General features: G+C 39.8%; 1 protein-coding gene across 3 annotated transcripts; it reads left to right on the top strand.

Moving 5' to 3' along the window:
• Nucleotides 1-2,533: 2,533 nt before the first annotated feature.
• On the top strand, nt 2,534-11,725 carry nab2 (NGFI-A binding protein 2 (EGR1 binding protein 2)). 3 transcript variants are annotated; one of them, XM_047346615.1, is made up of 8 exons: nt 2,534-2,834; nt 2,991-3,067; nt 3,293-4,215; nt 4,320-4,453; nt 5,498-5,549; nt 5,644-5,740; nt 5,835-6,020; nt 10,272-11,725. In XM_047346615.1, exons 3-8 carry the CDS (start codon nt 3,304-3,306, stop codon nt 10,376-10,378), a joined length of 1,488 nt encoding a protein of 495 aa, XP_047202571.1. In that variant the 5' UTR covers nt 2,534-2,834; nt 2,991-3,067; nt 3,293-3,303; the 3' UTR covers nt 10,379-11,725. The 3 variants fall into 3 exon arrangements, with proteins under 3 accessions (XP_047202571.1, XP_047202569.1, XP_047202570.1); XM_047346613.1 differs by having other exon boundaries at nt 2,540-2,834; nt 5,644-5,752; XM_047346614.1 differs by lacking the exon at nt 2,534-2,834 and having other exon boundaries at nt 2,841-3,067; nt 5,644-5,752.
• Nucleotides 11,726-13,518: the final 1,793 nt, after the last annotated feature.

Here is a 13,518-nt window from a genome sequence, read left to right as displayed (position 1 = left end):
ACAAAGCCCGTTTGCTTAGCTCCAGGGTAACAAACAGCGCAAAAGTAATTTTTTTACTTTTCCACATTTTTATAATACAACTACAAAATTGGGATACATTGTATTGTGATTGTATGTGAACAACACAAAGCTGTGTATAACTGTGAAGCGGAAAGTATTTGATAAAAGGTTTTCAAATTTTATTACAAAAAAACAGAAAGCACTGATACCCCTAAAAAATTTAATGTGGCCAATTAATTAGCAAAAGAACAATCTGTGTGTGAGAGAGTTGTTGAGGAGTATAAATCAGGGTTAGATCATAAAACAACATTCCAAGCTTTAAAAATTGTACAGAACTCTGTTCGGTGAGTCAGCAAAAATTCAGAAGTATTGCACAACTAAAAACCTACCAAGACAGACAGGCTAGGCAAGGACAGGATTTTAGCAATTGGTGAAAGAAAGCCATAAAAAGTCCAGTTTTAAGTTTGCCACAAGCAATTTAAAACAATATACCAAACAGGTGGAAGAAGGTGCTTTGGTTAGAAGAGAACAACATTGAATTTTTCTGCCAACATCCAAACGGCTTTATGTGGAGGAATATAGCCAGGTAAAAAGTGAATTGTTTGTCCTATGAAATCTTTTAATAGAGATTTTTTTCACAAGTACATATATTACACAGTAAAGTGTAAACTTAATGTTACTCTATTTCATGTTATTTAAATCGAGTTCTGAGTAAGCATTCATACCTCTTCAACTTTTCCACATGTTGACATGTTACATCTCCAAACTTCATTGTATTTAGTTGGGATGTGATATGCATATTACTTTGACACTTAGACATCCCTGAATAAAGCTTATGTGTAAAATAAAAGCCATAATATGTTCAATTTAAATGTTGAGACAAGCAAACACGTGGAAGAAGGCTGTCTGGTCAGATGAGACTAAAATATAACCTTTTAATGTCAAGCAAGGCATCTGTGTGGTAGAAAACTTATACTGCCATCACCTTAACCCCACTGCCCCCATAATGAGACATGGTGGGGGTAGCATCATGCCGTGGTGATGTTTTTTTTAGAAGGGTCAGGGAAGCTGGTCAGAGCTGAAGTGAAGAGGGAGCCTGTTAAAGACCCATTTATTTGATTCAGATGTTTAAACAGGGAAACATCTAAAACATGCAGGACACTGGCCCTTGAGCACGGCTGCTGGAAAGCTATATGTTAGAGACTGCAAAAAACTTGAGATTGAGGTGGAGATTTACCATTCAGTCGGACAACGACCCCAAACATACAGCCAGAGCTACAAAGGAGTTTAGATCAAAGCACACCCATGTATTAAAAACAGCCTAGTCAAAGTCAAGACCTAAAGCCAATTAAGAATCTGTGCCAGTATATAAAAATGATGTTCCCAGACTGTCTCTATTCAATCTTACCAAGCAATTGGCAAAAATGTCTGTCTCTTGGTGTGCAAAGTTGCAAGACATTTGACACACCCCAACAGACTTTCAGCTGTAATTGCTACAAAAGGTTGTTCTATAAAGTACTGCCTATAACAGGGGCTGAATACAAATGCAAGCCACAAAAAATGAAACCATGTATCAGTTTCTATCCATACTTAAGTACTTTATGATGAGTCCAAAATTGTAGAAAGGCCAGTTTTGCACATCTACTGGTACAGGTGTCAACAACGGTGGTGTAATATCTGTATAATGTGGTCTGGTAGCATCTTGCTAAAACTAACAAGGTCTTCACCAAAAAAGACACCTAGTGAACTTTGTCCAATAGATTTTGTTTTGTTTTTGCCGATTCAGCTCAATTTAAAAATCCGTTATTGACCCCAAAGATAAATTAAAAGTTGTGGCAACTCAAGCTACGTTTCTTCAAAGAGTTGTTGCAGATGGTGATGGCTGTGGCCATAAAGGATCTCCTTTTGCGGCTTGTCTTACAGCAGATTCAAAGAAGCTTCTAACTTAAAGTGCTCTGTTATTTTTATTACAGTCTCGTTAAAAGAATGCTCAGGGTTGTCCATTATATAAAATATCCTCATCTCCAGAGGTTCCAAAGCAGTCCCAAAAACAGAGCCAGACTTTTCAATTGTTGATTTTTAACTTGTTGATTTTTTAAGTCATTGGCTCTCATGCTACTACCCCAACAGATGATCCCAGAAAACATTGCACTCTCCACAAACAATATATAGAAAATATGTAGCATCTTGCCTCGAACCCTGACGAACCTAAGCATCCTCAAGAACAGTCTGCTCTGCCCCTTCTTGTAGATTGCATGCCAGCCTTTTCAGATTTGATTTGTTTAATAAAACCAATTTTAACCATGTATAATTTTCCTTCCAGTTCACAATTGTGCGCTACTTTGTGTTGTTCTGTCACTTAAAACCCAATGGAGGTTGTGAAATTCATTGAAGCGGTGTAATTATTTTTCTTTATGCCATCAGACAGGAACCCTAATCTCCTTCATTTCTTGGCCATTTTAAAGGCAAGTCTCCATGATGACTGTTTGGAGGGTCTTTTGACACGGAACAACTCCGGGAATCCCCCGAAGCCTCTGCATGAAGGACTAATCTTGAAGACGCGTGAGGGTTAATTTGAAGCCCCCACTATACCACCACCCACATCTTCAATTTGAAAGCCGCCTCTCTACCGGGAGAGGAAGGCTCTTTTTCGGTCAGATGGCGTGCTGCAGTCCGCCCCCGTCATTCTCCAGCCCACACAGACAGCAAAAAAGGCAGCCAGCAACCAATACGGTGCGCCGGAGGAGGATTTCTGCCAGTGATATCAGTCGCGGAGCGATACGCAAAGGGGATTTACTACGACAAATCTGCGCCGTGGAGGCTCTCGGCGAGAGGTAAGAGTAACGAACAGGATAATAAGCGCGATGTGACGCCGAGCAGGGTGTCCTCCTGTAGCAGCTTTAGAGCGGAGCCAGTGATCCAAGTAATTCCTGTGTGAATACGTGCTGCTCCTGTATGAGAGACCAGCTGATGTTGAGTTTCTTTGTCAGTTTCGCTCCGGGACGTGACATTGGAGAGACTATTCCCCAGTTTGAGCAGAACAGATCCTCACAAGGAACCTGAAAAGGTAAGAAAAATTAACTATGCAAAGATTTATAGTTGCATTAGAAAGGGCATGCATGAAAAATACAGAGTTGTTTTTGCTTAGAGAGCAAGACCTCAAGAATTTCTTAGAAGCTTATGAACTTATGTTTGAACCCCATGCCAAAGTCCTTTTCTTAGTAATTAACATGTCCAGGGCTTCTCCATCTTTAGCTTCATGTAATTCACATCCCTTGCTTGAACTTTCCAGTGCTGTGTGTCATGTCTCTGCCACGCACCCTTGGGGAGTTGCAACTCTATCGGGTGCTGCAGAGGGCCAATCTGTTGGCCTACTATGAAACATTCATCCAGCAAGGCGGTGATGACGTGCAACAGCTCTGCGAGGCTGCCGAGGAGGAGTTCCTGGAAATCATGGCCCTGGTTGGCATGGCCACCAAGCCGCTGCATGTGCGTAGGCTGCAGAAGGCTCTCCGAGACTGGGCGGCGAACCCTGCCCTTTTCAGCCAGCCTGTGGCTAATGTCCCTCTTGGGGGGATACCACTGTTCAAAGTTGAAGGGACTGGCTCGAGTGGATCAGCAGGTGGGCCCAGAAAGGGTTTGAGCAACGGGCAGCCTGGTTCTCCCTGTGAGAGAGAGGATAGGGCATGTCTCACCCCAATGTACAGTGGGAGTCCAAGAAGTCCCTGTTCCCAGGCCTCTCCACAGCCACCGGACACACACTACAGGGAAAAACTTTCTCCCATGGACCCACACTGGCTCAGCCCAGACCCTGATGGGAATGGTGCTCTTGCCTCTGCATCTGGAGCAGAGGAGGAGCCGCACAGCCCACCTCTTGTGTCAACAGGTCCTCCGGGTCCCTCCACATCTCCAGTTCCCTCTGCGTCCTTCGTCCCAGCACCCCTGTCAGCCTGGCCAGGAGGGCAGCTTGATGAGGAGACAACCAGAGCCGTGGTGGAGAGCGTGGAAAGACTCCACAGAACCCTGCCCAGGTCAGACCCTGCAGAGGTAAAGACTCTGCTGAGGATGAACAAGAAAATTGCAAAAACTGTGGGTCACATCTTCAGAATGGGCTCTCAGGATGCAAACAAGGAGGAGGAGATCCGGAAATACAGTCTCATTTATGGTCGCTTTGACTCCAAGAGGAGAGAAGGCAAGCAGCTCACACATCATGAGGTAAACTCACAAAAAATAGAGCTCAACAAGAATGCAGCTTTCATCCTGCATAGATGCCAATTTCAAAGCATCCCTCATCCTTCGTTGTTTTTTTCCTTCCCTAGTTGATCATCAATGAGGCTGCTGCCCAGTTCTGCATGAGAGACAACGCTCTCCTGCTCAGACGGGTGGAGCTCTTTTCTTTGGCTCGACAGGTGGCGAGGAAATGTGCCTACACTTCCACACTGAAACACGCAAGGCAAGGGTGGTGTCTGGGGGGTAATATATGATTACCGCACCTCACACCTCATGCATAGATCAATGCCTAAAAGGCAAAGACTGGACATTCATTGACACATTTTTCACTACTTTTTAAGGCTCGTTATTCAGCCCTGAAATATACATTGAAAACAGGACTTTCGTTAACCTGTAGGTCCCTGAAGTTGAAAGTCAGGCTTGGTTAACACATTTGATCAACCCCAAACACCTTTAAACCACATTTAAACCTCAGTAGATATCTCTAAGTGTGTATGTATATTCACATTTTACTTTTCCAGAACTTCCAGAACAGGCAAAGGTGAACATAGAATTTTCTATGCTTATACCTGAAAATCTAGATTTTGCTTAATTAAAACGTGTCTGATTATACGAAAATGCTGAGGTGAAATAAGTTAATAGATTTTAAAGTATCCCATGTGGTCATATGCCTTCAAGTGGATAAAAGAATCTACTTTAGATCACATAAAAAATCAGCTTCAAACTGTTCAGTCTTAGTGAAATAAATTTAATCTGATGGAAGGAGTTGTTAAACCATAAAAAAACATGTTTACGGTCATGTTCAGAAAGGTGTTGCTGAGTTGGAAACAAAAAGTACAATCATAATTGTATATTCATTCAAAACTCATAACTGCATTTCTATACAACGGTTTTAAAGCAACAAAAAAAGAAAACTGTTTCACCTTTTTGTGAATAAAGTAGGACTGAGGACCGTTGATTATTCCTAATTTAAGAGACAGTTATACTTACACTTAGCATTTTAACCTCAAGAAATATAAAGTAAAACATCTTCCACCCTTTTTAAAATGTAATACTTTTTTTTAAATACAAACTTATGGTAGGTAGGGTCAAGGGTTAATTAAGGTCAAACTGCTAGTGTAACAAATACTTTTCTCTCTTGATATAGTGTCCTTGATTGTCAATTTAAGGTTTCAGTGGGGGGTTCTTTACTTCAAATAATCAAAACACAGTTTCAAAGGTCCAAAACAAAGATGCAATCTCAGCTTTTTGTTTATTTCTCTCGCAGGTCAAATGCAGATGAGAACTGCGGTTTGTCTCAGAAGAGAGCGAGACACGAGGTGAATCTTTGTTGCTGTTTCCACTGGTTATTAGAGCTCATCTGGTCTCATCGTTTGAAGTGGCTCATGAGCGGGCTTGTATGATGTGTTTAAGGTCATTGTGTCTGAGTCATCACTCCTTGGAGTGGAGGGATCTGAAGGAGCAACTCAGAGAATGGATGAAGACAGCTTGTCTACAGAGAGCCTTGACTGTGTGTCGCATGGTAACGCTTTGCATTGATATTGTATAAGAAGAAAAATATATTAAAAGAAAAAAATTGAACTCGGCTCTGTTTACTCTGTTAGACTCCAGCTACCAGTGCAACCAGTCCTCTTCCCCACGTCCCCACACTGACGCCTCAAACCCTGCCAGCTGGAGCCGCCATCTAATACAGCAGACACTAATGGACGAAGGCCTGCGTTTGGCTCGGATGGTGTCACACGATCGGGCTGGAAAACTCACCCTGGGGCCGGAGGGAACTCACTCTGCAGGTGATTTTTCAGAGACTCCCATGCCTGCATTGGTTGCTGTAATACAGATTCAAATTGGACTTTGCAATGTTTCCCTGCAAGGTAGATGAGTAATTTGGGATTTATTGCATGCCTGGTAGCTACGACAGTAAGCTTTTGAGAATTTTCTACTTTTAGTCATGAATGAATGAATGTGATTTCACAAAAAAGACTAAGCATGTGCTTCAATTTGAAGGTGGCTACAATATTAAATGAAGTGAAGTGATATTTTTTGTGTCTGGTGGTCAAAAAGTCTCTGTCATTTTCAATTCAGTCCAACCATCATTTTACCCACTTTTAAATGAATAGTTCAGGATTTTTGAGGTGGGGTTCTTTTAAAAGGTTATAAGCGGTTAATGTCTGACCTGCGGTACATACCTCTGTTCATTTAGCATTAATCCAGGTTATTTGGTCCTGAAGGCTAGTTCGAGTGGCGCCAAGACAATCACAGTCCTACCATTTTAAAACAACTTTTTAAAACATTTTTAATGCTGTGCTGTTTTAACAGATCAAAATTCTAGATGATTAAAACTGAAAATTAAACAGACAGCTTGTGCTACTCAAATTAACCCTCATGCGCCTTCAAGATTAGTTCTTCATGCAGACAGCTTGAACCTACTCTCAATAATAATAAAAATAATAAATATATCACCTAAGGAGACTCACAGAGGTAAAATTTTCTTTTTAGAGGGTCAATTATGAAAATAATAAAACTAGATGGTGTCATCTTAGTAATGTTCCCTATAGTGGCGCAACAAAAGACTGTAAACTCCACACCCTTTATCCCAATACACATGCACTATTCGGACCAGACGTGCAATTAGCACTGCTGTGGGTTTGTAATGCTGTAAACCATAGGTGTTTGTATTCATTAAATGGAGAGAAACACAATGTTAGGTTGTAATGTTAACAATAGTTAGCAACAAAACAATTAGCAAAGCCCACTGGCTTTCCGACTTGCAACATCTGTCCTCATTCACAGAACCAAGGTCTGACTCTCGAGATAAAATGAATGCACCATTAAACTGCTGTTTGTCTGCTTCTTACAATCCTAATTTTCTATTATTTCTCTACCTGGAAATGCTTTTACATCTTCAACTTTACATGTGTTTCACACAGGAATATCATTGTTTGTGCACCATCTCCAACCTCCATTTCCTGTATAAATAATACAATTTCTGTAAATATGAGGATGGCAACTGTTTCGAATTCTTGAAATAGTGTTTGCATATACCACTATGACATTTTTTAAATTGTGGCTGTTCTATTATGGTAGAGCTCTGCTTTGGTCTTGGCTCTTTTTATATTAGATGTTAGCTTCAGCAAGCAGAACCTGCTAACGTGGATTTATTTTAAATGAAGATGCCAGAGTTACTTACTGCAGGTAAGATAATAACTGCTCATAACTTCTTAACAAAACTTCACTTTGAAAATCCTGAACTATCCTCTCATTAAGATGATACTGGGTCTGAACAGAATGACAAACAGAGACTCCCCAACCTCCAGTAACAATGAATATTTTATAGCTCCACAGTTTGAACCCCAGTGAGTCAGGATCTCTCAGAGGTGATGCCGTCTGCAGTTGAACTCCACCAGGCTGTAAAGTAGAAAGGAGAGAAGTTAGAAAGGGGAAACAGAAGGTGGTGGAGAGGAAGAGTGTGAGAAGCAGGGCAGAGGAGGGAGGGAAAGAGACAGAAAAAAGGAGAGAGGGGGTGAGGATGTTACACTGCTATTGCAAACTCTTTAATACCTTGTTAGTTTTGTGATGCATCACAAACAAAAAGTAAGTGGTTTGGGCAGAGTTAGTCGCTCTGCGCTGTGATCGTCAGCTGAAGCGATTAAGCAAAGGAGAAGGAAGCCAGCAAAGACATGAGGAGGCAGGGCGGTAGGGGAGGGGGGATAGGAAGTACTCTGTGGGCGACAGAGTCGGACCCCCCTCCCTACTTTAGCAGTGACTGACGTCAGAGTGTGTTAGGCGCGTGGGCTGCAGGGCGGGATGGATGGGGCGTGGGGGCGACAGAGTGGGAGGTAATTGGAGGGGCGTTGCACTGACTCACCAAGCGACAGCGTACAAAAATAAAATCTGTGGGCAGGGAAATGGCACAGTGTTTTTTTATATACATCCTCTCGCTATACCAAAAGGACTGAGGAAATAACAAAACATGACATATGTTTCATCTCTGGCATCAATCTGCCTCCCTCTGTCATGCTTCTGTTTGCTTATCTCTCACTCATTCAAGTTTCTCTCATGTGCCACACTCATTTTTCTCAACTTTCTCCCACTTCCTCCTAACGTCACAAGTTCAGCTGTAACCCATTTTCCACTGTCACAGAATGTCACAGAGTATAACCGATAAATATTCTTTGTGGGTTTTGTTTTGTGTTTTTCTCTAGCTGAATCTGCGATAAATGGCATTGTTATATGTTTAACAGTTATAAAAGATTTGAAAAAACTTAAACAAACAGATTTAGAGATGCTAGAACAGCTTAGAAAAATAATAATTTTGATGTTTTTATTCTGTTGATTTTTTTCTCACAGCTGCAATATTTCACTTAGGTATTAAAATTTAGATGCAGTGAGAAATCCGCTAAGGGACTGCTTGATTTTCAGCTTGAGAGGCCCTGAACGGCAACCAGCCAGCAGGAAATCAAAAGATTAATCTTTTTTGTATTCAGTGAAAGCAAAAATATTACTTGCTACCAAAACGTGGTATCAACAAAGAAACAGACAAATTAAAGTTAGCTATTTTCTGTGTTAAAAATGTGTTTAAAATGAAGCTGATGAAAAGGAAAAAAATCTATGACATGTCTGCAGTTTGTTTAGGATGCGAGAGAGCAAGAATTTAAGTTGTAAAGGCTAAATTAAATATAGCGCAGTAACCCAGTTTTATCTTTAATAGCATTCAGTCTCTGTTATGGAACCTGTTGGAAACATTGACAGCCTTTCCAAAATTTTAGAGCTAAGGATCTACATTCCAATATACATATGGAGACTGCTGGTTGATGCTAAATGCGCTAACCACTAATTTAAATGTTAAATATAGTTTCATATATTTGAGATCACTGTTGGGAAATCACCTCATACTGCTTCTGGTCTTGATGCAGCCAAGTTGCCTGTTGTTGCATATTCTACACATACTAAGAATAATATAAGAGGCACTTTGATGCCATCTAGAGTCCAGAAGGTAAACAAGATACTGTTATGAGCTGTATTTCAAATACGGTGGAACAGAATAGACTTACAGAAAATTACACTGTAATTTATTTTCAAAGCCCTGTTTACCAATAGCAGAATCAATAGAAAATCTACATACCTGAGACTGGAAAATTTGTTCACTATTATTACTGATTATGCCTAATGTTGCTAATTTGCATCTCACCTAAATATATATTTATGGTTTGTACTTTATTTAAAGTAATCTCCACCTAATTTAGCATAATTTAATTTATTTCCCCTAATTTAACATTTTGTATGATTCTAAATAAAATCAGGCTGTAACATTTTAATAATATTTTCATTGTTTTAAAATATTAATAAAACCGTGTTTCACAAATATCTGTACTCTTATACAACTGTTTGACCTAGCCTGTAACCAGAAAACATACAGCACTTGAACATGTCATACTCTGCCAGCTCAAAATAAAAAAACGCTGATAGTAACTCCTTTCACGTTGTATAGTGGAAGATTGCATGACTTATTGCAGCTGAATCATGTTGGATAGCAATATCGATCTCCAATAAATGAACAGGAAATGGCAGGCGTTAATGTTAATATTAATGATTTGCTCTGCATATAGTTATATAATAAATACAAACTTAGAACTTAAATAAATACAGTGTCTTCATTGCTTTTTTTTTTACCCTATCGTCACTCCTTTGTCTCATCGAGACTGGGGACATTTTGTTATTTACCAGCTTACATTGGTCACACAAACCATGACGACTTCACTTCATGTGGGAGAGTTTCCTGGTGAATTCCCCCAAACCAGCATTCAAAGCCTTTAAACACCGGTTGTATGTCCCTTTAAATAGTGTTTTTGTACTGCTTTGCTGCCCCTGCTATGTTAAAGCACAGTAATTTCAATGTTACAGTCAAAGCAGATCAGAGTTTAAGGTGTTGCAGATAGCCTTTAACAAAACCCTGCTCTATAGCGGTCAATTACGTGCTCGTCATTTCTGTTTGAGTTAACTTTTGTTTTTAGTCTCATATTCAAACCCACGTCTCTCCACAGACCATGACATTAAGGTGGAGCGGCCAGTCTTGTTAACAGCATGCAGGAGCAGTAGCCCTTGTGTCACCAAAGAGCCAACCATCACCTCCAACCACAGAGGAAAGTGAAACCTGCTGTACATCAGGGGAACTCTGCTCAGAGAGAGGGCTTAAAATCAAACTGTAAATCTGAGACTGAATAAAAATGCCCATCATGACTTGTATACAAATCAGCTGTAAATGATCCAATTGTTTTGTTTTTATATCTGTTAGAAGGAAACCAGTTCTTGTTTTAGTGTCATGTAGAGTTTAGCTGTATTCTGTCAGGGAAAATGTTTATGTCACTGTGAGGGTCGCTGTGTGCTGGAGAATCCACCTGCCACAGATGAAACAAAGTTCACACAGCAGGTGGCACTGCAACTTTGGAAAATTGACTTGTAAAGTTCCCCCACACTGAGCAACACTGCAGAGGAAATGTGCGTTTAGCAAAGACCCATCTTTTTGCAAGTTACAGCATAATGCTCAGGAGCTCCACACCTCAGAACACAACTGATGCTGTGGACAGAGGTCAGCATTGTACAAGTCAAACTAACTCAGAAGAGACTGATACATATAGTTCCTTGCAAAAATATTTGTACTTCTGGAAATGTTTGCGTTTTGATACATTATAATGGCAAGCTTCAATTTGTTTTATTAGGATTTGTCATGCACTACATTGTGCTGGTCTATCTCATAAAATGCACTGAAGTTTATGGTTGTAACGCATCAGTTAGGGGGATGGATACTTTAGCAAGGCACTGCATGTTGAGGTGAAAAAGTGTTTCTTTTTTAGTAGGCTTTGCCACAAGCCTCAGTGTTCTTGGTTTGGCACTCTGACCTTTGTCCCGTTCAGAGTTTAATGTTGCCCACTAAAGGTAATAGTGTCCAGTTGTTGACAGCACTGCATTTCAAACTATATTGAAAGATTATTCATAATAAAAGCTGTTTGATGCAACACTTGTTAATAAACAGTGATATTACAGTCAATTTTCCTAAGTTGCAATTAAAACCTACAATATACTGGCGTGTTTTTGAGAAATTTCAGCCATCTTAGATGAATAAATCAATCCTTGTGTGAGTTTTCTTTGTCTTTTAAAACAGGTTATGATTGTTTTGGGGTGACTGTTTTGTTCAATTTATATTTAAGAAAACTCAGAGGTTGAAAGGAATGGTCCTCTCTCTTGGTGCAGCAGCTTCTTCAAACTTCATCACCCTATTTGTCCTCAGCAGCAGAGTTTACATGTTCAGTTAACTGATGTTGATGGTCAAAAATGTAAAAAACTTTGTAGACTAATTACAGAATTATCAGTGAGGTAGCGTGCTGTGCATAGGTTACACCTACCTGTCTCTTGAGCATTCGTATCCTCCTCAGTGTATGTTGCAAGACAGATAATTTATTTTGTTATATCCTAATAAATGTTACTTTAATGATTTCAACTAATGTTGTAATTCTTTCTAGAAAGACTTGACTTTTTTCCATGTTAATTTTAACAGCTCTGATGAGGCAACAGAAGCTGTGTCACACAGCCAGCAACACTTCTGCTCTTGCACTGACGCTTCGATGCTGCCATGACTCACTAGCGCCTGTCATGTCATCCACACAGAGACTGTACAGTAAAACGACACTCAAGAGCAAACCCCGTACTATCCAGACAAATTCTGCTGTATGAAATTTAACTACTGTTGGCTGTGTGAGTTAAAGTAAATCCCAACAAAATGAGTTCAAGGCACTAAAATAGTCCGAAGCATTATTAAGCGTCACAGCCTTGTGGGAATGGCAAGCATGCTCATCCACACTGGAACATCTTTGCTCTTATAAAAGAACTTGCAAGTAAACTTGCATATTTCCCCATGGAGTTCTTTTTAATATCATGAAACACCTATTCTGTGCAGAGCACACGCGCACCTTAGGTTTGACTTTTCATCTACATGAGCTCTCTTTAGCTTTGCCAGACTTCAGACAAAATACCTGTGATTAAACCCTCTGTTTTGGTTCAGTTTCATGAGCTACACCCTGGCCTGATTACTGCCAGATCCATAGAGTCAAGAACTCACTTGAAGTAGGCTAGAGAGTTTTAAAGGCAGCACATTATCCCCACATCTAAACAAATTCAAGAATAGATGAGAAAATAAGCCATTTACACCTCTCTCAGTCTCAAAAGTGCTACAAAGCCATTATTAAGACTGGGAAAAGATGGAACTGTGGGGAACCTTCTCTGGAGCAGCTGAAATACCAAAATAACGTCAATAACTCATTATCAGCTTATCTAGAAGGTCACAAAAGAAACAAGAACAACATCCAAAGCACTGCAAGCCTCACTTGCCTCAGTAAAAATCAAAGTCCATGATTCAAAAATAAGAGTCTGGGCAAAAATTGCATCAATGGGAGAGTTCCAAAACCAAAACCACAGCTGAACAAAAAGAACACAAAGGCCCATCTGACATTTACCATAAAACATCTTGTGGATCCCCAAGACTTTTGTAGAAATGTTCTGTGGACCAATGAGACAAAATGGGAACTTTTTGGAAAAATCTTGCAAAACTAACAAAGAATTTCAGGAAAAAAATATTATACAGACAGTTAAACATGGAGGTGATAGTGTGATGATCCAGAGCTGCGTTGCTGCTTCAGGACCTGGACTGATTGATAGAACCATGTGTTCTGCTCTTTACAAGAAAATCCTAAAGGAGAATGTCCAGCCATTAGTTCACACCTTTAAACGAAAGAGTGCATAGGTTATGCAGTGGAATAATGATATGAAGAACATCAGTAGGTTCCATTTCCGAATGGCTTAAGAAAAAGGCCTAGTCAAAGTCTGGACTTTTATCTCACTAGATTGTGTGGCATGAACTATACTCCAAAACCCTCCAATGTGGCTGAATTACAACAATTCTGTAACAACTTTCTTCTTCCATTGATCACTACGTACCTATGAGACTGCATGTCTTAAATATAATAAATAGGACTATTAAATTTTGTCTTTAAATGTCTTCTAAGTTTATATTATACATTTTATTTGAAGAGCTGATTCATTTTTGCGCTGATTCAGAATAAACTGCAATGCTGTGAAACATACAGAAATCATCTGGCTTTTGTTTTAACATGGAATAAATATCACTCCCAGGAAAAGTAAACAAGGTTCAGAAATATTAATCTAATTAACTTCGGCTGCATCTATCAATCATTTATACTTGTGTCTGTGTTTACAGCTTTGAAGCTCATTTATTTA

The sequence above is a fragment of the Girardinichthys multiradiatus genome, chromosome 20 (genome assembly GCF_021462225.1).
Source record: "Girardinichthys multiradiatus isolate DD_20200921_A chromosome 20, DD_fGirMul_XY1, whole genome shotgun sequence".
NCBI lineage: Eukaryota > Metazoa > Chordata > Actinopteri > Cyprinodontiformes > Goodeidae > Girardinichthys > Girardinichthys multiradiatus.
The sequence above is the reverse complement of the archived record's forward strand: the minus strand, read 5'-3'. Positions and strand labels throughout refer to the sequence as shown.

Bases quoted from the DNA above. Each gene is read 5' to 3' on its own strand.
- nab2 (XM_047346613.1), top strand. From the start codon at position 3,304: ATGTCTCTGCCACGCACCCTTGGGGAGTTGCAACTCTATCGGGTGCTG. The intron at 5,550-5,643 runs GTGAATCTTTGT...GATGTGTTTAAG, and splicing joins AGAAGAGAGCGAGACACGAG to GTCATTGTGTCTGAGTCATC. The intron at 6,021-10,271 runs GTGATTTTTCAG...GTCTCTCCACAG, and splicing joins GGAGGGAACTCACTCTGCAG to ACCATGACATTAAGGTGGAG.